Source organism: Acomys minous (genome assembly GCF_964271855.1).
Source record: "Acomys minous genome assembly, chromosome: 17".
In the NCBI taxonomy this organism is placed as follows: Eukaryota; Metazoa; Chordata; class Mammalia; order Rodentia; family Muridae; genus Acomys; species Acomys minous.
This window is the reverse complement of record NC_140500.1, coordinates 54,908,562-54,930,858: the sequence shown is the minus strand read 5'-3', so window position 1 is coordinate 54,930,858 and position 22,297 is coordinate 54,908,562. Positions and strand designations below refer to the sequence as shown.

General features: G+C 51.9%; 1 protein-coding gene across 4 annotated transcripts in view; it reads left to right on the top strand.

Annotated features, from left to right (window-relative positions):
- MGLL (monoglyceride lipase) overlaps positions 1-22,297 on the top strand; it is a 106,028-nt gene that overhangs the window by 28,716 nt on the left and 55,015 nt on the right. For all 4 annotated transcript variants that reach the window (XM_084766166.1, XM_084766165.1, XM_084766167.1 and 1 more), the window contains exon 3: positions 10,068-10,174. In XM_084766166.1, the coding sequence (XP_084622292.1) occupies positions 10,068-10,174 (107 nt within the window). The remainder of the gene's footprint in view (positions 1-10,067; positions 10,175-22,297) is intronic.

Below are 22,297 nucleotides of genomic sequence, written 5' to 3'. Positions count from 1 at the left end.
TGACTGTCTAGAGCACAGGGCTGAAAAAGGCTCCTAAGCTGTCTGGGTGTAATAGAAAATGGAGCTGTGGTTGCCTAGTGATTTCTGCTCTGAGGTTAAGAGGCTGTAGATGATTAGTGATGTCTGCTCTGAACTTAAGAGGCTGTGAGTGATTAGTGATGCCTGCTCTGAGCTTAAGAGACTATGGCTGATTAGTGATGCCTGTTGCAAGCTTAGGAGTCTGTGAGTAATTAGTGATGTCTGCTCTGAGTTCAAGAGGCTGTAGGTAGTGATGTCTACTCTAGTGGCTCAAGTGTCACATCTCAGTAATCCAATTTCTAGGCCTCCCAGGTTCCTGGCGCTGTGCTAGGGGCTTTCTCCAATGTTCTCTCCTTTGTCCCTCGAGGCAGCAACTCTGAAAATAAGAGTGTTTTTCACAGAAAAATGTTCATGGAGAGATGTAAAAGAATTGAGAGCAGGAGCCAAAAATGAAACACACAACATAATTACAATTAATTACATGGTGATTTCTACTTATAACTATGTAATTGAATCATGAAAATTTTTAAACAAATTTAAATATATATATGGCAAGGGGAGAAACTGCCCCGATGCTTACAATGGCTAGATTTTTCTTTTCTTTATGCTTGCCTCTATTTCTTTGCAATGACCCACATTTCTTTTTCAAGTGTGAGTGGGTGTGTGCATATTTTAAAAATAATACATATTTGGAGATTTGATGGCATGCTTTTTTTAACTTTATAAATTCACAGGAAACATTAATTACTCCTCCTGACATAAATTTGAGGGCTGCTCCAAACTGCTAGCTCACCCGGGACCGAGAGAGTTGGACAGCAGCCGTTGCCCCCTCCTGTTCTAAGGCCTTAATCTGAAAGTGTGAGCAAAAGAAAAGGTCAGGAGCTCACAGGAAGTCCAAGGGCACCTGCTATGGTTTGAATAAGTGAATAAGTCTCCCCCAAGGAGAGGTAGTCTTCCTCAGCCCCCTGCTACGGGAACTGTTGGGGATGATGATGAGGTCTTCCTGGCTGAGAGCATGCCCTTGAAGGAGGGTACTGGGACCCCGGCTCTTCCTAATTCTCTTTTGTTCCGTGGCCACGAGGCAAATAAATGCCTTTGCTCCATTTTGCCTTCTGCCCATGGTGTAATTGTCACTGGCTGAAAGCAGTGGGATCCACAGCCGATGGGCCAAAACTCCAAAACTGGTGAGCCAAAATAAACCTTTTTCCTTTATAAGTTGATTGCCTCAGGCATTTGTTTACAGTACCGGGAGGCTTACTCAACACCAGAGCCTCAAAGAGGAGGAGGGGCATTGGGCTGAAGGATTGCTTGTTTGCCTGGTTATGAAATGATCTCATTCGAAGACATTTAGAAACTTTGAAGGAACTTCCAACATAACACAAAAGACTCGGCTTGCGTGGAAAGGAACAGACTGTTATGACAAAACAGGGAAAGAATATCTGACATCTGAAAGGTCCCTGGGTTCCTTAGGCTGTTTTCTGTTGCTGTAGCCGAATGCCAGAGCCTGGACATTTTATCATGGAAGGAGGTTTATTTCAGCTCGTAGTTGCAGGGACCCACACGCATAGTACTAACATCTCCTATCACCGTGGATGCGGAGAAATTATGCCTCTGCTGGACTTTCAAGGGGATAAACCTTATTTAAAGCACATGAAACGGGGCACTTTCCTAATGGGGAAATGACCCATGCCCATGGAGGCCCTGCCCCAGTAGCTGGTGTATAGTTAAGCTTTTAACACATTATCATTTTAAAAATCAAATTATATTTGTTAACACACACACACACTTGGATTTCTGATGCTTTAATTATTGTGGTTTATTCAAAGCCAAGCCACCTGCATATTCTAATCACCCCCTTGGTGACACCTGCCTGGCCTAGCTTCCCTGTGCCTCCCCCAGACACCCACAGGGTGCAGATGGAAGGTAAGGCAGCACCGAGGGCAGGTAGAGGTCACCTGACACTCTATCACCTTGCTTCTTAGGTGGGAGCCACCACAGCTAACATTACGACCCACATCAGTGCCTAAAGCCAGACTGACAGGAGATCTATAGGTTGTATAGGTTCTCAGCCTTCCTAATGCTGTGACCCTTTAGTGCAGTTCCTCATGTTGTGGTGGTGACCCCCAGCCATCAAGTTATTTTGTTGCTTCTTCATAACTGTGATTTTGCTACGTAATGTAAATAGCTGATACGAGGGATATCTGATATGTGACCCTTAAAGGGGTCTCAATGCACAGGTTGAGGACCATTGTTCTGGAGTATTGAGCCAAGGGGAAAGAGGGCAGAGAGGAGGCGGGCATTCTCTAGCGCTATGTATAGACTCTTCTAGATGCTCAGTGATTCCAGGGAGGCTCATGGTATGTGTCCAGCCCAGGAGGCAGGGAGCGCGTCAGCCTCCCTTGTCATCTCTTTCTGGGAGCACTTTAGTAAGGACAGTGTGTGCGCATCTTAGGGAGAAGGGAGCCTCACCAGATGCTTGGCTCCGCCCCCTGCTGACTTGTTGGGCACTTTGGGCAGATGGCTGGAGGTACACAGGGACCTCAGCTGCAACTCTCCAGGAGACAAGGGGCAGCCAGGAGAATGGGGTCCTCACCCAGTGGTGGCTGGTGAACCCTAAAGTCACTGTCAATGTAGATGTTAGGTGGAGGAGGGCCACATACAAGGCCTGCCTGTTAGCACCACTGTCAGGGTAATTGTTCGTTGTCTTCCTTAATGACCCTTACTGACCCCCCTTCCCTGCCTTGGACAACTTGCCGTCTTCAGTTTCAGTGTGTGATGACAATTGAAAGTGCACAACTTGGGTGGATAGAAGGATTAGAGGCGGGGTCCTCGAGGCTAGGCTGCTGCAGGTCTCAAGCGCTCTGCTTCAAACGCACGTGTAATTGGTAGAATGCTTTCAGAGAGCCCTGGCTGTGGCTCTGTTATCACCGCAGTCTTGTTTTCTTCTTGGAAAAACGCCTCTGCCTTTTAGTAAGAAATGAAGGTTGGGTTTCAATCAGATGATTCATGTAATTCCTGTCGTGTTTGCAAAAATCTCGGGCCTCCCTGCCAGCCCTTAAGGCCTCTGCCTTTCTTTGTTCCAGCCCCCATTTCTGCACAGCTCCCACTCGCCTCGAATGCCCCGAAGCCTGTGGCTCCCACCTGCTCATTCTCTGCTCAATCTCCATGGACGTGTTTGTCTGTGTGGTAAACAGGGGTCATCTATGGGTGACAGGAAGCACTTTGGGCAGATGCGCAGAAGGGAATTGGTACTTTTCTGCGCAGTTGAGTAAATAGCAGTCAGAAAGGCTTCCAGGATTCTAGGGGATGTTCTAAAGAGTTCTGTCTGTCTGTCCGTCCATCCATCCATCCATCCATCCATCCATCCATCCATCCCGCTTGTACCAGGTCCTGACAGATGCTGGATGAACCAAATAAAGACAGAGGTTCTAGGGCCCCTGGAGGGAGTGATCAGCTAGTGTAGGAAGCTGCTGAGACCTTTGGTGTTTATAGAGTTAGAGGTCAGCTCACACCAAGTAAGAGGGCATAGATAAAGTGTGGGCACTGGATAACCAATATATGTATTGTGTGGTTGGAGGACAGGGTGGGAAAGGGGAGGTCAGGGGCATGAGGCCAGAGGAGTAAGTGGTCAGACTGGAGTGGGGCAGGGTTGTAGCCTGACCTGACCTTGTCACCCGCCAGGATATGACCACAGATATCGTCTTGAGACTCATTTACATGGTGGCCAGGAGAGGCAGACTTGCAGGCTTCTCTGGGTTCAAAGCCTATTGGCTGTATGAGCTTAGGCAAGCTGGCTAGCCTCTCTGAACCTCACTTCTCTCATCAGTAGAATGGACACCAAAACAGTACCACCTCGTGTGTGTGTGTGTGTGTGTGTGTGTGTGTGTGTGTGTGTGTGTGTGTGTGGTGTGTGTTCAATGAATTAACTTATAACATTCTTAGACCAGCACCTGTCAGCCATCAGCATGGCTGTTTTACAGACACAGCTCTGACCCCCATGCTGGGCTTTTCCCCATAGTGCCTTAATCAGTGGTCACACAACTCAGTGAGCTCGGTGTCACTGACCAATCTTGCAGAGGGCAAGTTTATTTGTACTGATTCTAGGTTGTGTGGTCCTTGGCAGGTGCAGGCCTGTCCTTATCCTCTGGCCTGTTTCTACTTGGGAAGCCCTCCCAGAGGCAGGGAGGAGCCCAGGCCTCCTGGATCCCCAAGGGGAGGGGACAGGAGTTAAATTTGGATTTCTGCAGAGCCCAGAAGAGATCACTCTCACAGTCCCACCGGAGGACCAGCAGACCATTCTTTTAAACCTTTTACTGCCATACGGTTCAGAAGCTGCCGTCTGAGAGGTGAATGACAAAGTAAGCAGTTAAGTGAGTGTGTATGTGTGTGTGTGGGGGGGGTAGGAAGTGTGCAGGAAGAACACACAGCACCCCTTTGTGGGGGAAAGCTGGGGGGGAGGGGGGGGCTGGTGTTCACTCGTGTCCAAGCTTCCCCAGCCTGAGTGGCCCCCAGAGGTAGGAATGGGCGCTGCACCTCTCTGACTGCCCTTTTCCCTCTCCAGCTCAGCCCTGAGCACCTCTTCCATCGACTGGAATGTATGGGCAGGATGGAGCCAAGTCTCCCAACCCGCAGCTAGGAGGGCATAGGGCCTCCTGCCACAGTTAGGCAGAGCAGGGCCCACCGAGACCAGGGTCCTGTGGGGAATAGAAGGGCGACCCCGTCCTCTCAGCCTTGGGCTCTATGTCCCCAGGTGGACCCATGTTCCTCTTGCCAAGGGTCTTGCTCAGCCTCCTGGAGCAGGTGGCTGTGGGGGGAATGACAAGAATGTGACAGTTTATGATCACAGGTTATTTTTCTTACCTAACCCAGGGGTAGGCGAGGCAGAGGAGACATGCTGCAAAGGCAGAGGGGGCACACTTCTTTGGACCCTGTTTTAGGGTTACTACTCTTGTGGAAAAAAAAAATCACGACCAAAAGCAACTTGCAGAGGAAAGGATTGAGAAAGACGTACACATCCTGAATTGCACAGTCCATTGAGGGAAGCCAGGGCAGGAACTCAAACTGGGTGGGACCCTGGAGAAGGGAGCTGAGAAGGGTTGCTTTCTGCCTTGCTGCTTGTGGTTTGCTCAGCCTGCTGTCTCAGAGAACCCAGGACCACCAGCCTGGGTTCTCTGAGAGTGTGCCAGGATCCCTCACAGTGGTCTGGGCACTTCCACATCCCTAAGAAAATGCCTACAGTCTGATCTTACCAGTGGCAGACTCTCAACTAAGGTTCTCTCCCCTCAGGAGACGATAGTTTACATCAAGTTGACAAAACAAAGAACAAACAAACAAACCAACAAACAAAAAGAACTAGCCAGCATGGGGTTGTTCCATCTTAAAAACCCCGGGCATCCCATTTCACACGTGTAGCGATCAAGGTCTGTGGAGGTCTAGGAATATGCTGCAGAGAGTGCTGAACTTGAACCCAGGATTTCACTGTGCATACAGGCTGCACATCTACTTCTCATTTACCTGCGCTGCCGTCTGAGGTGGGGTGGTGGTGGGCTCGTCTCCTCTTCACAAGCAGACACGTCTAGACTCAGCAAGACCACCACCGCCTTTAGGGAAGGGCAAGCTCAGTTTTGCTGGGGTCCAAAGACCGTGCCACCAAGTGAGGCGTCCCTTATTCTGAGAAAAGCTTTGAGCCTCTGGCTCCTTTATCTCAGGTTCCAAATGGTTTCTAGGGTGGCCCCTCCTCTCAGGGCTGGGTGCCAGGCAGGCCATCTGCTTCTGGGGCCCGGCTGCCCCTCCCATAGCCCCTGCCTTTCCCCTGAACCGCCTGGCTCCTGTCTGGCTGCAGCCACCACGGGGAAGTTCCAGGGAAAAGATCTGTGCAGCCTCTTCTGCAACCTGAATTTTGTTGCTGTGGATCCAGCCTCGTCTACGCAAACAGCTCTGCCGATGCTCAACCACTGTTCTTTGTTGAGGATGTGGGATGCCAGGGGAGGAGGGAAGGCAAAACTCAACCATTTCCCTTGGCACCTGCTCAGGGCTTGGCTACACCAGCTCCTTCCTTGACAGGCATCCTCCTGTCTTCTGGCTCTGTGATGCACAGTCATATCAGGTCACCACCCTGCTTGATACCATTGGCTCTTAGAGAAACTTCCCAGCTCCCTCATCCTGCCTACACCTTGGAGCCCCTCCTCCTCCAGCACCACCACCAAGCAGTGCCTGGCTGCTGCTGCTGCTGCTGCTGCTGCTGCTGCTGCTGAGGCTGGGCCTCCTTTCTGTGCCTGGATTTGGTGCTCCTGTCTCTGATCAGGCCTGGGCTTTGCTCCTCAGAGACTCCATCCAGGGCCTTCCTTCCAAAGCCAATCCATCAAGTGAGGTAGGGTTCTCCTTCCTGCCCCCTCTTTGTGCTCATATGTATGTCCCCTCTTGCTGAGCATCTTTCCTGCTTGAACAGAAGCCATGTGCAGGCAGGGGCAGCGTTACACATTTATCTCAGAGTCCCCAGAGGCTCCCTCTAACAAGCTCCCGGCTATGCTTCTGGGCCACATTTAGGTGTCACTGTGACTTCCATCTTGTGAGGCAACAGCCTCTTCCTTTCTCTGTCCATGATGAGAGTCAGGGTAGTCAGGCGGACTTTCCTGGGGTCGTGAGTGGCTACCAACAACCAAACCAAACTTGACTCTTCTTGGGGAGATGTGAGCAAACATATAAGTAGAGTACCCACAAGAGGCAGAGTCCAGCTTGGAGAACCAGTGAGGAGTCCAAGGTGTGTAGGGGACCTTAAAACAACTGCGTCACCCAAAAGTCCCATCTATGAATGACCACCTCATGGAAGCTGTATCATGGAGTCCTCTTTCAGTTACCTTTCCATGTGTGTACTCTGCCACTATCAGAGGCCATGTGTGTGTGGCATAATTGTATGCAGCAGTGGGGGCATAGGAGGAAGATTCTAGGCTCTGGGGTGAAGGTTTGATGGCCCTTCTCCCACTCCTTCTCTGAGGAAATACTCATAGGTCTGATCTTGTGAGGGCATCATTCAGGTAATGGCTACTCATGTGCCAGTCACGTAGGCCCAGGGGGCGTTTGCTCTGCAACACTGGGTCCTCTCTGCCAGCCTCGCGGCCTCAAGGATGATAGCGGCCGCATGTTTCAGCTTCTCAGAATGGATTCCTCTAAGCAGAAGTTTAATTCCAGTGTTCTGTGAAAACCCCCAAAGGAGGAGCTTCCAAGTGGCAGCAGCTCCCAGGGGTGGTGTGGATGTGCTACTAGCTTTCCTGGGGCTAGGGGCCCGCCCTTCATTTCAAATATCCCACAAGAAGCAGGACCACTGGCTGGGAGCATACGACCACCGGGCTGAGTGGGGCATAAGAGGGAGTTGGGGAACATCAGGTATATCTGTGGAGGGACAGAGCCAGATGGCAGGGGCCGCAGATGCAGCCACAGGCTGGCGGTAGGGCTTCTGGCAGGCCCTGCCTTCCCCTGCATTATAAACCTGAGACTGCTGTGGCGGAGGGATCCAGGCCAGGAGTCCTCTTGCTGTGTATCAGCTCACCTAACCCTCTGCTGTCTTGGGCGTTGACATCTCAGTTGAGAAGATGACAGTAGAAAGACAGACAGGGCCACAGAGCACAGAAGTGGCAGAGGAGACAGAAGAAAGTAAGTGACAAACGGTGGTGACAAGTGCTGGAGGGGCCTGTTGAGTCAGAGCAGAGAGCTCAGGATGCTAAGAGGTGAAGACTGGGGAACAAGCAAGAGCCTCAGCGGGGACAGTGATGCAGGGGGGAGTGCACACTGTGAGAGCGCACTCAAGCCAGCTCAAACCTGTTGGGGAGGGAACTGGGGGTTATCTTCTGAACCGAGAATCCAGGGACACCCATTAATGGCTGGACGGCAGCCACGAGTGTACTTTCATACCGGGGAGATAGTCAGACATGAGGCAGCATGCCTTGATTGGCATATTTGGGAACCGGGAAGGAAGCTAAAGGTTCTTGAGCAGTAAAGGAGAGGCAGAAGCGGATGATGTTTCCGAGATGTCTGGGCTTTGTTCTGCTGCAGAGATCTCTAAAGAGCTTTAAGCAGGGCAGCCTGACTTAATTTCACTTAGCCAGACAGACGTGGATTCAGTGAATACTAATGTGTGTGCGTGTGTGCAGTGTGTGTGTGTGTGTGTGTGCGTTCTGACTTGACAAAATGGAGTCCATGCCATATCTGAAACCCAAAGCTATGGAAAGCCCCCTTCCTGTGACAAAGTAAGGCTGAGCTTACCCACTGGGTGAGTCTGAGCATGCCCAATGGGACTGAGGTGAGCTGTGGTGGAGCTGGTGGGCGTGGAGAACCCATTGACCTTGCTCCCCCTTACGGGCAGCCAGGCATTCAGTTTCTTCCCGAGCGGTGACAGCAGCAAGCTCCTGAAGGCTTCATGCCTTTGTGGACAGAATCCATGGCTCACCCAGCGTGCACTCGGGGAACGCTGTGACTTAGACGTGTCTGCATTTTTACCTCTGTGGAGTCTCACGGAGCCTTGGAGCAATGTCTTGACCTTTGACCAGAACAGGCGCTCCTCAACTTCGGCTGTACATAAGCCATGAGGAGCTTCCCCAGCTCCAGGCCAGACAGACCACGGGCCTGGAGAGGGATCCACACGCCAGTGGTTTCAGGTGCTCCCCAGTGACCCTCAGCTTGGGATGGGGTCAGGAAGTGGCTGGAGAGAAAGGAAGTTGCGCAGAACAAGTGTCTAAGCCTTTCTCACATATTGACCAGTCGGTCAAGCCAGGCGTGACAATGGGGCCTTTACTGTTCTTTCAGAGCCCAACTGACTGCCTCCCTGAAATCCCTTGCGGTAGCCCATGGCTGTGCTACGGAACTGATACATTTGCAAAATCCAGTCGGACCACCCTTCTGCTAGTAACCTGAGGCACCCCTGAGCCATCCCTTGTCAAGCGAAATCCTTGTGAAGATGGGGGATGTTGCACTCCTAGGCCCACTCCCTAGTAGCTGAGAGAAATATGGAAGACACCTGTCTGCTGACCCCAGGAATGGCAAACAGGCAGGTGTCGTTGCCCGTTGATGTCCAAGTGAATACAGCGGCTTGCATATCCGTGGAGCATACAGGTTGGGGAAGCGGGTCTCATACGTCTTTAGTAATAAGGGGCAGGAAATACATTTGCCAAAGGGGGTTTTGCTCAAAGATTAAAATAGGCAGCAGGGCGATACAGCCCCACATTGTCAGCAGCCTGCCTGGCTTGGCTGGGAGGGAACGTGGAAAGAACACAGCTTTTGAGTGGGTTGGTCGTGTACCCAGCTTGTGTGCAGGGGCTGGCCTGAGGTGCAAGGCTGCGGTAGCTCCCAGGCCTGTGCCTCAGAGATAAACTCAGGTGGCGGGGAAGCCAGGAGGCGAGCACACGGACCATGCTGCCAAACACACTGTGGTGAAAGGTGGGGGCTGGGCAGAAGGCCCTGCAGAGGGCCTGGGTGAGTTTTGTGCTGAGTCCTGTGGCAGTCCACTGGAGACTTTAAAGCTGGGAGGTGACATTCTGACATGTCCTCTTATATTCGGTTGTCAGGAGGATTGACAAGGCAGTAAGGCTGGGTAAAATGGCGGCTGCAGCCCTTACCCTGTCATCACTACAGGCAGGAACTCCTCGCCCGAATTGTGTATTTCAGAATCCCAGAACCCTGAGCCGACACCCAGGAACAAACAGACCTGGTGAGGGTGTTCCCCAACCCCCCCCTCCGCCTCCCAGCTAGGTGTTAGCTCTCTGCCTGACCCTAGCATAGGTCAGCTCCCATGACCTCTCAGGCGCTGGCTTTCCAGGTGAAGAGGGGAAGTCCAGTGGGACGGGACTGTCTGGAGAGAGGGCCAGGCTGTGGGCCCCGTCCCTCCAACTCCAGCTGCATTTTACCACCAGCCCCATGCTTTACTGAACGGCACGGAATGGCACGCAGAGCTGGGCTTTGAGTTCTGACTCGGTGCAGTGCTGGCCTGGCGTGGGCTCCTCAGCTGCTCCAGCGGTCTTGTCGGTGGCTTTCCTAACTGCTCGCTTCTTATCCCCCAGGGCCCTCATCTTTGTGTCCCATGGCGCTGGTGAGCACTGTGGCCGTTATGATGAAGTGGCACAGATGTTGAAGGGGTTGGACATGCTGGTCTTTGCCCACGACCATGGTGAGTATCTCCGGGGTGCCACTGAGGCTGGCAGAAAGGTCCCCGCATACGCGGTCCTATACCCTTCTGTCTTCCTGCCTGATTCTGTTCTCTGGGTTAAAACCTACATGTGGGTATCTAAATGGGACGGTGTGTCTGGCCAGCAGTCACTATCGAATCAGAGTTTGCATGCAGGCCTGTTGGAAGCTTGCCTGAGAAACCAAAGCTGGGCCTGTTTATCCGGAGCCCACCTGGGCCAAGGGGTCCTGTAGTACATCTCTGAAGTGCCACCTCAAAGTAGACACTGATTCTCTCCTCAGAGAGGACTTCAGGTGGAGGCAGTCAGTCAGATTAAGCCCAGTTTTAATCTCAGATGAGCCAGCAGAGGCTTGTAAAGTGTCTCAAGCTAGATACACAGGAAAAGTCTTGAATATGTTTGCACATGCATGTACAGACATACACACGTGTGTACGAACAGCTGTACCTCCACAGCACTATCCCAGATTAGGAGGAACAGATGAGGACATTAGGAATTTATTTTGGCTCATGGTTTCAGAGGTTTTGGTCCATCGCAGTGGATCGGAACAGAGCAGCTCACAGCAGCCAGGAAGCAGAGAGAGCAAGCCTGCGCTAAGGGCCTTCTTTTTCTTTCTCCTTTTCTGTTCTGTCGGATTCCCAGTCTAGGGCACAGCACCGCCCACATTGCAGCAGTGCCTTTTCCACTTAGTTCATCCTCTACTAAAGCGTCCTCAGACAGTCCCAGAGTTGTACCGTAATCATCTCTTAGACACTTCTCAAGCCAATCAAGCCAGTTGACAATGAGGATTAACAGCCACAAATGGGTATTCGAATGTCAACACATCTGCACAGTTCACACTTACACCGGCATGTATATAGGAGTATTCACGTGCAAGCACACATGCATGCACTCACATGCACATATGCACACATGTGGGTGTACAGGCTATGCATATACACACATATAGGTGTGCACAAGATCCCTCCGGGGAAAATGTTTTTTTTTTCCTATGTGACAAAAATCCTACTTCTAACAGGGCTTCAGGCCCTTTTGTATTAGGACTTGAACTCAGAGCCTCAAATACGCTGGGCAAGCACTCTATGGCTGAGCAATACCATCAACCCAGTATGCAGCTCTTGAGTTATTTTTGTGGTGTTCATGTGACTGAAAAGTCTCCAGATTTGGTTCTTTTCTAAGTTTCTGAGGCTAAGCTCCCAGTGACAGCATAGTCATTTCCCCACATCCCAGGGTGGTTCTCTACCATTCTGCCTGGATCCCAAAATGCCACTTTGTCTATCTGGTATGAGAGTAGATAATTGAGTGATGTCGTTGGAAGGAGGGACAAGGGAGCCATGGCAGTGGCTTGAGTCTCCTAGGAGAGAGAGAGCTGAAGCCCCACAGAGAGAAGCTCGTGTGAGACAGACGACAGCTTGCTAGGTAATTTTTGTCCATGAAGATCTGTGAATTTGATTTGCCAGGAGCCCCTTTTAAGCTAGATGTATGCGTGCGCGTCCCCCGTAATTGAGATTATTAACTAAATTCTCCCCTAGTAGAGCTGTGATGGTCTCTGCTGCTCTGCAGTCAGCCCTGGTTGTATCTGTGGAACTGTTGTTTGGGAGGTTATATTCCAGGGTTATCCCCGAGGCTTGCTGTGGGGGCTCTGCCATTATTAAGCCCAACGCTCTGCATGCCAGAAAATCCTGAGACAGGAATGTTTTATCCTGCTGCATTTGTTTCCATTAGAACCAGTTTTAGTGCCATAGTTATGTGCTGGGGACCCCTTGAAAGAATTGTTGCAGTGAGCGCCCTGAATCCAGGAGTCTGATTACAGCTCAGAGCCAGCCCCCATATCGGGTAAAGTAGGCCAGATGAAGTCAATGTGAGGCTCTGTTTATATTGCCTGACTGTGGTGCTTAGAAAAAACATTTTTTTTAAAGTCCAGGGAGAAAAGAATCGGCCCACTTTTTTGACGTTGCCACCAAAACTAAATAAACAAATCAGAGGTTCAGCAGAGCTCTCGGTGGCATTCTAAATGCCAGGCAGAGGTGGCTGTGTTCACTTGTTCCACGTTCCCAGAATGACACGTTGGAAATACCTCTGCATGTGCCAAAGGGAGGAGTTTGACTAAAAAATGAACCTAGTTGAGTATGTGTATGTATGCACACACATGTGCTTTCTCTCTAGTCACAGGGGCATAGCCCCCCACCCCCACCTCACCCCGTGGGTCCAAGTCCCCCACATGATGGCGAGTTGAGCCACCCCAGCCCATCACTTTTCTCACCTTCCACGTGGGCCATGATTCTGTCAGAATGCTGAGATAACACAGAGAAGTGGTCCCAGCTGGGAGCCAGGGGGAACCGCCCCTTCCAGGACTCAGGACAGACCAGCGGCTGTGCCGCGTGGCCTCCGAACAGGGACAGCACAGCTGGGGCCAGGAGGTTCTTATCCTGGCATTGCTACCCTTCAGCTGGGTCACCTCAGGGCTGCAGAGGCCACTTGGGAGAGAAAGGCAGAGACGGTAAACGTGGGACACAACAGCTGGGCAGACAGCCCCCAGCAGCTACAGTGCTATCTACAGAAGTGCTGCTGTTTGCAGCCCTGATACTGAGCCACAGAACCCTGGAGATCTCTGCCCGGCTGCCTGCTGGCTTCTCATTAGCTGCATCCTGTGCCCTCCCCGCCCCCCCCCCAGCCCCCACCACGCCACCAAGGCTGTGCTATGGTTCTCTCTATCAGTCCATGGTTCTCAGCGTCCCTGCAGACAGAAATTTAGCTGTGCTTTCTGTCTTATCCTTTGGAGTTTTCCAGCGTGGCCTCATGGGATTGGATAGATTATTACCAGAAGGAAAGCCATGGCGCTGTCTGTCACTGAGTGCTGCCTGCGAGGCCCCACTCTAGGCACCTTTCCTTTGTTATCTCAGATTCCTCCTAGAGAGGTTAGCATCCCTGACTCATAGGTGGAGGCCTAATGTAGGATATAAGCCAGGAGGATGTTAGCTTTGCACTGGGACCATACATGGGCCCACAGTGTGAGACCAAGACCCCCACCACAGCAGCCTAAGGAAGAGACAGCTGTTTCCTCCCATGCCACAGAGTCCGGCAGGAAAAGAATGGCAAGGTACTGTCAACAGCCCAGACTTTGTCCAGAGGCTTGCCCCACGGATGTTACATGTCTGTAGTATTCACTCCGATGGGCCCGGCTTCAGCTGTGTAGTCTCCCTCAAGGAGCACTGAGCAGGAAGCCAGGAGGAGGGAGGGGCAGGGCTAAGCTCAGAGCAGGACAAGAGACCTTCCTTGGAGATCTGAAACAGGCCACAGCTGGATCCCAGTGGCTGGAACTGCTTCCCTAGTGATAGCTAGCTGCAAGGGAGGCAAGGGAATGGAATTGTCAACTGTTGACCCAAACAATTCAGGAATCCTGAGAAAGAAAGAAAAGGAAGAAAGGAAGGAAGGAAGAAGGAAGGGAAGGAAAGAAAGAAAAGAAAGAAAAAGGGATGCTCTAGTAAATCTCAAGACCACCTTCCATGTCATCCCTCCACGTCCTTCTTTGTAAGGTCTGAGGTAACAACTATTATAAGCATCGATAGTAATCTGGGTTTAAGCTCCTAACTGCACATTTGCTCTGCACGGGCCGTTGTGCAAAGTAGGGTACACTGGCACAGTAACTTGTAGTCCAGCCTGCCCTCCCCCCAATCCAGCAGCCCTTCTCCAAGAGCATGTGTGGTACCTGTCAGGCTGGGGGTGATGGCTCCCTGAGTTGAGGCAAGGACAGACCGCTTTATGGTCCTGTTATTTAGTCCCTCTCTCAACCACAGAACCCCAATCCCAGTCATCCACGTGTGCCCCCCCCCCGGCACTGGAGGCGCCACTGGTGCTTGTTGAATGGCTAGAAGAGTTTGTACCTCACATTCAGGGAGACGGAAATATCTCGGATGTGAGTTGCGGCACTTCCACATTGTGTGTCCGTAGACGTGGGGCTGATCATCGTCAGAACCCACCAGTGGGTCTGGTGGCCCCTGGACCCTTGAGTCTGGTGGCTGAGGGCCAGGGGAGCTTGTAAATGATGTGAGCACCCTGAACAGGGGAGCCACACATCTGCTGTGTGGATGCCAAGGCAATGACAGATGTCCCTGAGCTACGCTGGTGTCCCCGGATCCTGCAGGGCTGGCAGGGTAGCAGGGTCGTACCACATGAATGGGCTCTTACTGGAAAAGGAAGGTGTCCTAGTTTGGGTTACCGTTGCTGTGATGAAACACGGTGACCAAAATCAAGCTGGGGATGAAAACATGTAATTGGCTTACATTTCCACACCCTAGTCCATCACTAAAAGAAGTTGGGACAGGAACTGAAACAGGGTGGAAACTAGAGGCAGGTGCTGATGTAAAAGCCATGGAGGGGTGCTGCTTACTGACTTGCTCCCCTTGGCTTGCTCAGCCTTTCTTATAGGACCACCTGCCCATGGGTGTCCCCATCCACAGTGTCCTGGGCCCTCCCACATCAATCACCAATTAAGATAATGCACTACAGGTCTTCCTACAGCCTGCTCTTACACAGGCATCTTCTTAACTGAGGTTCTCCTCTCAGATGTCTCTAGCCTGTGTCAAGTTGGCATAAAATTAACAAGCACAGAAGGACACTAACCCCGGGGACCCCAGCTTCTGCCTTAGCTACCACTGAAACCCCTGGGGAGCCTGTGTGGAGACTAATGTCTGCCTCTCTCATCCTCAGACCCGGCTGTCTTTGGTCTTTGGTGGAGTCCAGACACTGTAATTTTGAGGGTTTTGGAACAGGGTTTCTCTCTGTAGCTTTGGCTATCCTGAAACAACTAGCTTTGTAGATCAGGCTGGCCCTCGAACTCAGAGATCCACCTGCCTCTGTCTCCCAAGTGCTGGGATTAAAGGCGTGCGCCACCACGCCCAGTTCAGACACTGCAATTCTTAGTTATCCCAGGTGAGTCTGTGGCAGTCCAGGTTGAGAGCCAAGCCAAGGGAGGCAGCAAAGTCTCTGATCTGTAGTATCATGCATCTTTTGATTTAGCCAGACCCCAGGGTCTGAGGAGAGAGGAGGCCTGGCCTGCAGAGCTCAGGCCTATAAAGAATCCCTATGGGGCGGTAAGCACAGCACGGAGAGCTGCTCATTGCTGGCAGGAGGCGAGGACCCAGAACAAGGGCCAGCAAGAAGCATGCGGGCGGGCAGGCGAGGGGTGCCAGCCACAGCTGCACAGGTAGACACTAGAAGGCAGTTTCCTGTGACTTTCTAAACATAGCGCAACGAAGCCACAGTGGGTGTGCGTGCAGTCACTGGGTCTGCAGCTGCTTCTATGACTCACTGGAAACCCCTTACACAGGCATCCTGGACAGTCAGACTGCAGAGAGGGCGTGAGGAGGACCCAAGGAGGAGGGAGGTACAGATCCTGCCACAGAGAGCCAACAGGAATCATCCACCCGTGCCACCCTAGAACGCGGTCATTATGTCTCGCTGCCAAAGCAGTTTTGCCTTTCCCAGCAAGTGTCCTTCTGTATGTCTCACACAGCTCCTTAAAAATGCATTGTCACACCATGTGAGGTGGCGCATGCCTTTAATCCCAGCACTCGGGAGGCAGAGGCAGGAGGATCTCTGTGAGTTCGAGGCCAGCCTGGTCTACAAAATGAGTCCTGGACAGCCAGAACTACACAGAGAAACCCTGTCTCAAAAAAAGAAAAAAGAAAGAAAAAGAAAAAGAAAAGAAAAGAAAAAAAAGAAAGAGAGAAAAGAAAAGAAAGTGAAACATTGTCACTAGGGTGTTACTCAGTGTCAGAGCACCTGCTCACCACATATGAAGCTGTAGGTTCCATCCTAGCCCCACCCACCCTCCCTGCCTCTAGGAAAAAAAAAGAAGGGAAGGAGAGAGGGAGGGAGTGGGGGGAAAGGGAGCAAAGAGAGGGAAGGAGGTGGCAAAAAGGAAAGAAGGAAGGAAGAAAGGAAGGAAGGATGGAAAAGAAGAAAGGAAATGAGGAAAGACACTCATGAGAGTTTGCTGGGCCCAGCTTTCTATTTACAAAACGTAAAGAAAACACCCTCAGCGAATTAACAGTGAATTAATTATCTGCAAATATTTGAGCGAAAGTGCTAAAGGAAGACTTAAAAAAAACCACACCAACCAAGGCCTCAGCTGGGGTGTGAGAGAAGAGGAAGTGGAGAGGGGATGACAGTGGGCGTTGCCCGTGTGGTTCCACGGAGAGGTGTGGGCGTTGCCGGTGTGGTTCCACGGAGAGGTGTGGGCGTTGCCCGTGTGGTTCCACGGAGAGGTGTGGGCGTTGCCCGTGTGGTTCCACGGAGAGGTGTGGGCGTTGCCCGTGTGGTTCCACGGAGAGGTGTGGGCGTTGCCCGTGTGGTTCCACGGAGAGGTGTGGGCGTTGCCCGTGTGGTTCCACGGAGAGGTGTGGGCGTTGCCGGTGTGGTTCCACGGAGAGGTGTGGGCGTTGCCGGTGTGGTTCCACGGAGAGGTGTGGGCGTTGCCCGTGTGGTTCCACGGAGAGGTGTGGGCGTTGCCCGTGTGGTTCCACGGAGAGGTGTGGGCGTTGCCCGTTTGGTTCCACGGAGAGGTGTGGGCGTTCCCGGTGTGGTTCCACGGAGAGGTGTGGGCATTCCCAGTGTGGTTCTACGGAGAGGTGGGCCCCATGTGGCCGTAAATAGCACTGAGAAAATTCAGGGGCAAGCCCAAAGGTGATCTGTGGTGCTTTCCACACAGGAGCCAGATTCGGGGGTGGGGGGGGGCACAGTGAGATGTACTCTATTAATAAAGTAGGTGGCCGCCACAGGCATGTCATGCACGTCTGTCAGAAACACTTGAAAATGTGTTGACACCGTTTCTCGCCTTAGTAAATACAAGAGTGACAAGGACGAGGAAGTTGCTTGCTGATCCTTTAGAGTCCCCCAGACGACTCGGGGTGACAGAGAACATGATGAGGTGCAGTGAACCTAGTCCCGCTCCCCTCAGAGTTCCAGGAGCCCACAGCCTATGGCGTATTACCCTTCTGTCCTCCCTCCCCCCTTTCAAGTCAGTCTGCATTGTTCAGTTACACAGCTCCAGACCTTCAGTTTTTGAGTAAATCTCCGATGTGGATTTGTGTGAAAATGCAGTCATCTGGCCTCCTCTGTGGCCAGCGTGACTTGGCTCATCCATAAGACGAAGAGTCAAAAAAAAAAAAAAAAAAGACGAAGAGTCACCAGTACTGAGGCCGTGAAGAAACGGGGTGAGACCAGCGCTGCAACTTGAGGAGGGGGCACCCGCACCCCCAGATTCTCAGGCTCAGCTGGCCTGTCAGGATCTGGTCATGTGCATGCCAGGGGACCTAGGCTGCCGGAATGCCAGAGCTGCTGGTCCTTGGGCCCACTGTGGGAGCCTCTGGAGCCATGAACTGATACAAGGACACCTTGTGTCTGTGAGACTCAGCCCACTTCAGAGGAAGCTGGTGAGGGAAGCAGGGGCAAGGGAGGGGCCGCCGAGTTTGGGGCAGGACTTCAAGGGTGCCTCATCAAGCAGGTGAGGCTAGTGTCACTAACTGCGGGTTAGGAAGGCCCAGGTGGGGATCCCAGGCCTCCACTCTATGGCAACTCGCCACATATTTGACCACAAGTTCAGCACCATCTGGGGAGCAGGGATAGGTTACTGGAGTATGCCAGGCCTCAGTTTCCTCGTCAGAGAACAAACTATTGACGTGTCTTTGTCTTGGATTAGAGTGGTGATTGGGTTGTCACGTAAGTAGAAGGGGTGCTGTTGTTTTCCTTCCTCAATACACAGCACCATCTGCCCTTGAATTCACAATCCTCCTGCCTCAGCCTCCTGGGGGTTGGGTGGCAGGCATCTTAGTGCAGATGGAATCACCACCAAAGATTCTGGGACAGAATTTGCTATTGTTTGCCTCCAGGGTGTCCTGAAAGGCCCATGTATTGTGGGCTTCGTCCTCAGCTTGGGGGAAGTGTGAATTTTAAAGGGTGGGGCCTAGTGGGAGGTCAAGGATTGGAGCTAAGGGTTGCTTCTCTTCAGTGGTCCAGGCAGGAGGTGACTAGCTTTGCTCATCACTCGCTGCCACCATGATGTGCCACCTCCCAGAGGTCCAAATATCCAGAGTCTGACAGAACCCTCCATACAATGAGCCAAAACCAGCGTCTCCTCCTTGTGAGCTGACAAACCCAGGCATTTGGCTACAGTAACACAGTGCTCAAGCATTAGAAATTACTGGTACCCTCGAGTACCTTGGTTCAGTTACTTGCCAAGCTGTAGTTTGTGGGTTTTTTTGTTTTTTGTTTTTTGTTTTTTTTACGAGTCTGAGTCTCACTTTGTAGCCCAGGCTGGCCAGAACTCACTATCACCCTGCCTTGGCCTCCCCTGCACATTGAATTCCATTTCTTAACTGCCAAGACGTGCCTGAGCTGGCATCACTCTGAAAGCTTAAGTTAAAAACTGCTGATGTTGCTGTTTCTCCAGCTAAGCTGAGTGGCTTCAAATTTTCCTTTGGGAACAGTCTTATAAAACGGAGGCACTGAGAACTTGGAAGCTCTCAAATCTCTTTAGGCAGTTGGTGTGCCCACTCAGAGACCATGTGAAGTGCCTTCCATGAGGGACAGAGAGGACTAGGCCAGAGCCCTCCAGGACCCCATTCCCAGGTGTTTCTGAATGTTCCATCAGCCACAAACACAGAATCGTACAGCTGCTCTCTTGTGAGTGAACTGCTCACTGGCTCTGCAAGCTTGGCCTTGCCGCTCACTGCCTGGGGGACCTCAGGAAGAGTTCCAGAGCCTCCCTGCGTCAACTCCTAAGATGGGACAGCAGTGCGTGCACTGTGGCACTCGGTAGGCAGAGCTCCCCAGAGGGCAGCGTGGCGGTGACAATGGTGGTGAAGAAAGAAGCCACAGAGGCAGATAGTCCCCAGCCCAGCGAGTAAAGCTCGATTTGGCATCAGAAAGAAAGGGGCTCATGACAAAAGTCTTGCATGGAAGACTGCCATGTTCTGGGAGGAGTGGTGCACACTTTTAATCCTAGTGCCCTGGGGGCAGAGGCAGCTGGAACTCTGCGAGTTCAAGGCCAGCCTGGTCTACATAGCAAGTTCCAGGCAACATTGAGCTGCACAGTGAGCCCTTGCCTGAAAACAAGTCTACCCTGCCGCTACTGTAGCCCAAGTGACTTCCAGAACCTAGAGAACCCACAGAGCCACTGCTCCTCCATCTCGTCTCCAGTGATGATCCAGACGGGCAGCTGGAGAGAGAGACAGAGGGGAGGGGCCAGATCTGGCAGGTTCCAAAGCCCAGAGGCTGGCTAGGTCTCCACAGGAGTGGATGACACTGTGGGGTAGAGTTGAAGGTGGAGGTCTTCCCCAACATCAGGATGTGAGACCCAAGGCATCACCTCAACCCAAAGCATCAATGTGACAGAGAGGACAGAGGCTTCAGGGGGAGAGCATGTGGCAGGGCTTGTGTTGGGGTTTGACTAACTAAAGCATGGGATGTGTACGCTGGGAGAGGGAGTCTGCTGGGGAATTGCAGAAGTCGTCATAGGGCATGATGATAGTGACCTCACAGGGCCTCAGTTTCCCCACCTGTACCTCTGAGCCTCTGAGGTACTTGGGTGTCCCTGCAATGACTAAGGGAGTGAGGTAGAAGCTGGTTTGTCCTCTGCCCTTCCCCCAGGCACAGAACTGTTCTCTTTATCAGACCTTAGGCACTGCCTTTACACAAAGAAGCTTTTTTTTTTCCTTTTTGTAGTCTCCTCAAATTGACAGTTTCTGTCATTTCTAAACGGAAACCTTTCTTGGGTATTTTCAGAGTGAAGTGAGAAAGCTGCTTCAGCACCAGGCTTTTTCTGATCTGAAAAATAGTGCGGCCAACCATGGCACCATTCTTACAGGCCTTCACTGCTGCCTGTTGTCACCAACGTTGTCCTTTGTTCCTGGGGATGTTTGACCTAGAACTCACCGTGTAGACCTTCCTGACCTGAAATTCACAGCCTTGGGCCTCGATCTCCTGAGTCCTAGGATTAAGGGTGTATGCCACCAGGCCTGGCACACACTTTCTCTCCTGAGTCCTAGGATTACGAGTGTATGCCATTGTGCCCAGCAACACACTATGATGATGATGATGATGATGATGATGATGATGATGATGATGATGGAGGTCAGAGGACAATCTCGGGAGTTGCTCCTTCTTCCTAGCACTTAGTTCTCAGGGCTTGAACTGGGGTTGTTGGGTTTGGTGGCAAGTGTCTTTATCCACTGTATCCACTGAGCCATCTCACCTGGCCACACCCAACTCTGCTCATTTACATGTGAGTAGCAAGTGAGGAAAGGTGTAGCATGAGCCTAGAGTTTGCATGTGAGTCAGTCAGGAACGCAGTCTGCTCAGCGTCATGGGGGGGGGGGTGACAGGAACCTGCAGGGTGTGTCTGATGGCTGTGGGTTTTGCCTCTCACAGCTGGAACTGCAGGAGGCCTCAGGCAGGCCAGCTTCCCAAGAGCCTGTGGGAGCTTTGCGGTGATTTTTCTGTCTGGTAGAGTAGTTTCCTGGGGAACTTACCCTGAAGGCATAGTCACTGGTCCAGAATTAGTCATGTAGTCCCTCTGATGAAAATATTTAAGGTTTCCTGGCAAAAAGAAAACAGAGTCGCTCTGGGGCTCTAGAAGAGGCAGTTTCTGAGGTGTTTAAATGAGTCACTTGTTGAGGGAGGGGGAAAAAAAAGTCAGACCGCATGTGGTCCTGTGTTAAAAAGAAAGATTGAGCAGAGAGGGATGTCTACCCCAGAGATGTTTTCCTGTGTTGCTCTGGACCTGAGAAAGACCTGCCTATTATGGGTTATACCCACAATACTTTTATATATCATGGATTATATCTAACATTGTGCACATTATGGGCTGTGTCGAGGTGTGGAGAAAAAAACACGGACTTCGAGGTCTAGGGTGGGTTCCCTTAAACTACTGGCTTTGTGACTCTGGGCAAATGACCTAACCAGTCTGAGCCTGTTTTCTCACCCTCGCTCAACAGCAGCAGACTCCAAGTCTCTTTTAGTCCCCAAGGAGCAGTAGAGGGTTAGGAGGAATTAAATTCTCTGATCCACGGAGAATGCCTGGCACCCAGGAAAGCCGTGGCTGGTGGTTCCTTACTAATCCTGGAGAAGCCTCGTCCCCTTTCTAGAAGCCATGCCTGTCATGTGCAGGGGAAAAGCCATTTCTCCAAATCCTGGCTGTTGGACGGAAGCCAGCGCTCCTCAGGAACTCGCGAAGCGCGTTCTCCTCTACCAAAGGAGCCATGTCCCTTCTCACTGGCAGAAGGGACAATCTGTGGCACCTATTAGAATACCAAAGTGTGTGCTGGCCTCCAGGCTCGCTCAGCACCTGTTACACACTTCAGAAGCCATGCTGGCCGGCACCCTGGCTCATCCCAGCTCCTCTTGCCTCCCCCACTAAACTTCCCCAGCTTCTCGCTCTGCTTGCAGCCCCCGGTGTTTCAGCTCCCCCCTCACCCTCTGTCTTCCCTGCACACTCTCTGCTCTGCTTCTGCTTCTCTCTTGGCCAGGTCCAGTCTGCTGGCCATGTTCAGTCCACTACTTTCTCTCTCTGCTCTGGAATCTTCCAGATGCCTCCGCTTGTTTCTCCTCATATCTACAAAAAAAAAAAAAAATCCCCTTAACTATACCATGGGCATGTCGTCAGGGTACCATGGGTTAGTCTTCATGGTGTCCCTTTCACAGTCTGTGCGAGGTTGCTTACCTCACCGGGTACTTGCAAGACTCCTCAGCGTGGTTCTGTGCTCCACCCGCCCTAGGGTGCTGAGGCCAGGGAACCACTTGAACCCTGGAATTCAAGTTTTAATTAAAAATAAGACCAGACCAGTCACAGCACAAGATGATTTTTTTCTATCTAATTAGCAAACGGTTATTACCAGTTAAATGACTCCTGACTGTCTTGGCAAGGAGCATTTCAAACCACGCTTGATGTGACCTATGGCAACACTGGAAGGCGGTCCAGTTACTGTGGCCCCCGAGGGACACACAGCTGCGTGTCCTCCCACCCCCCCAGCGGGGCTCGGCATTTAACCGTGGCCTGGTTCTTCCAGCTCTTTCCATCCTTCAGGCCGTGGGCTCTACCTACCAGG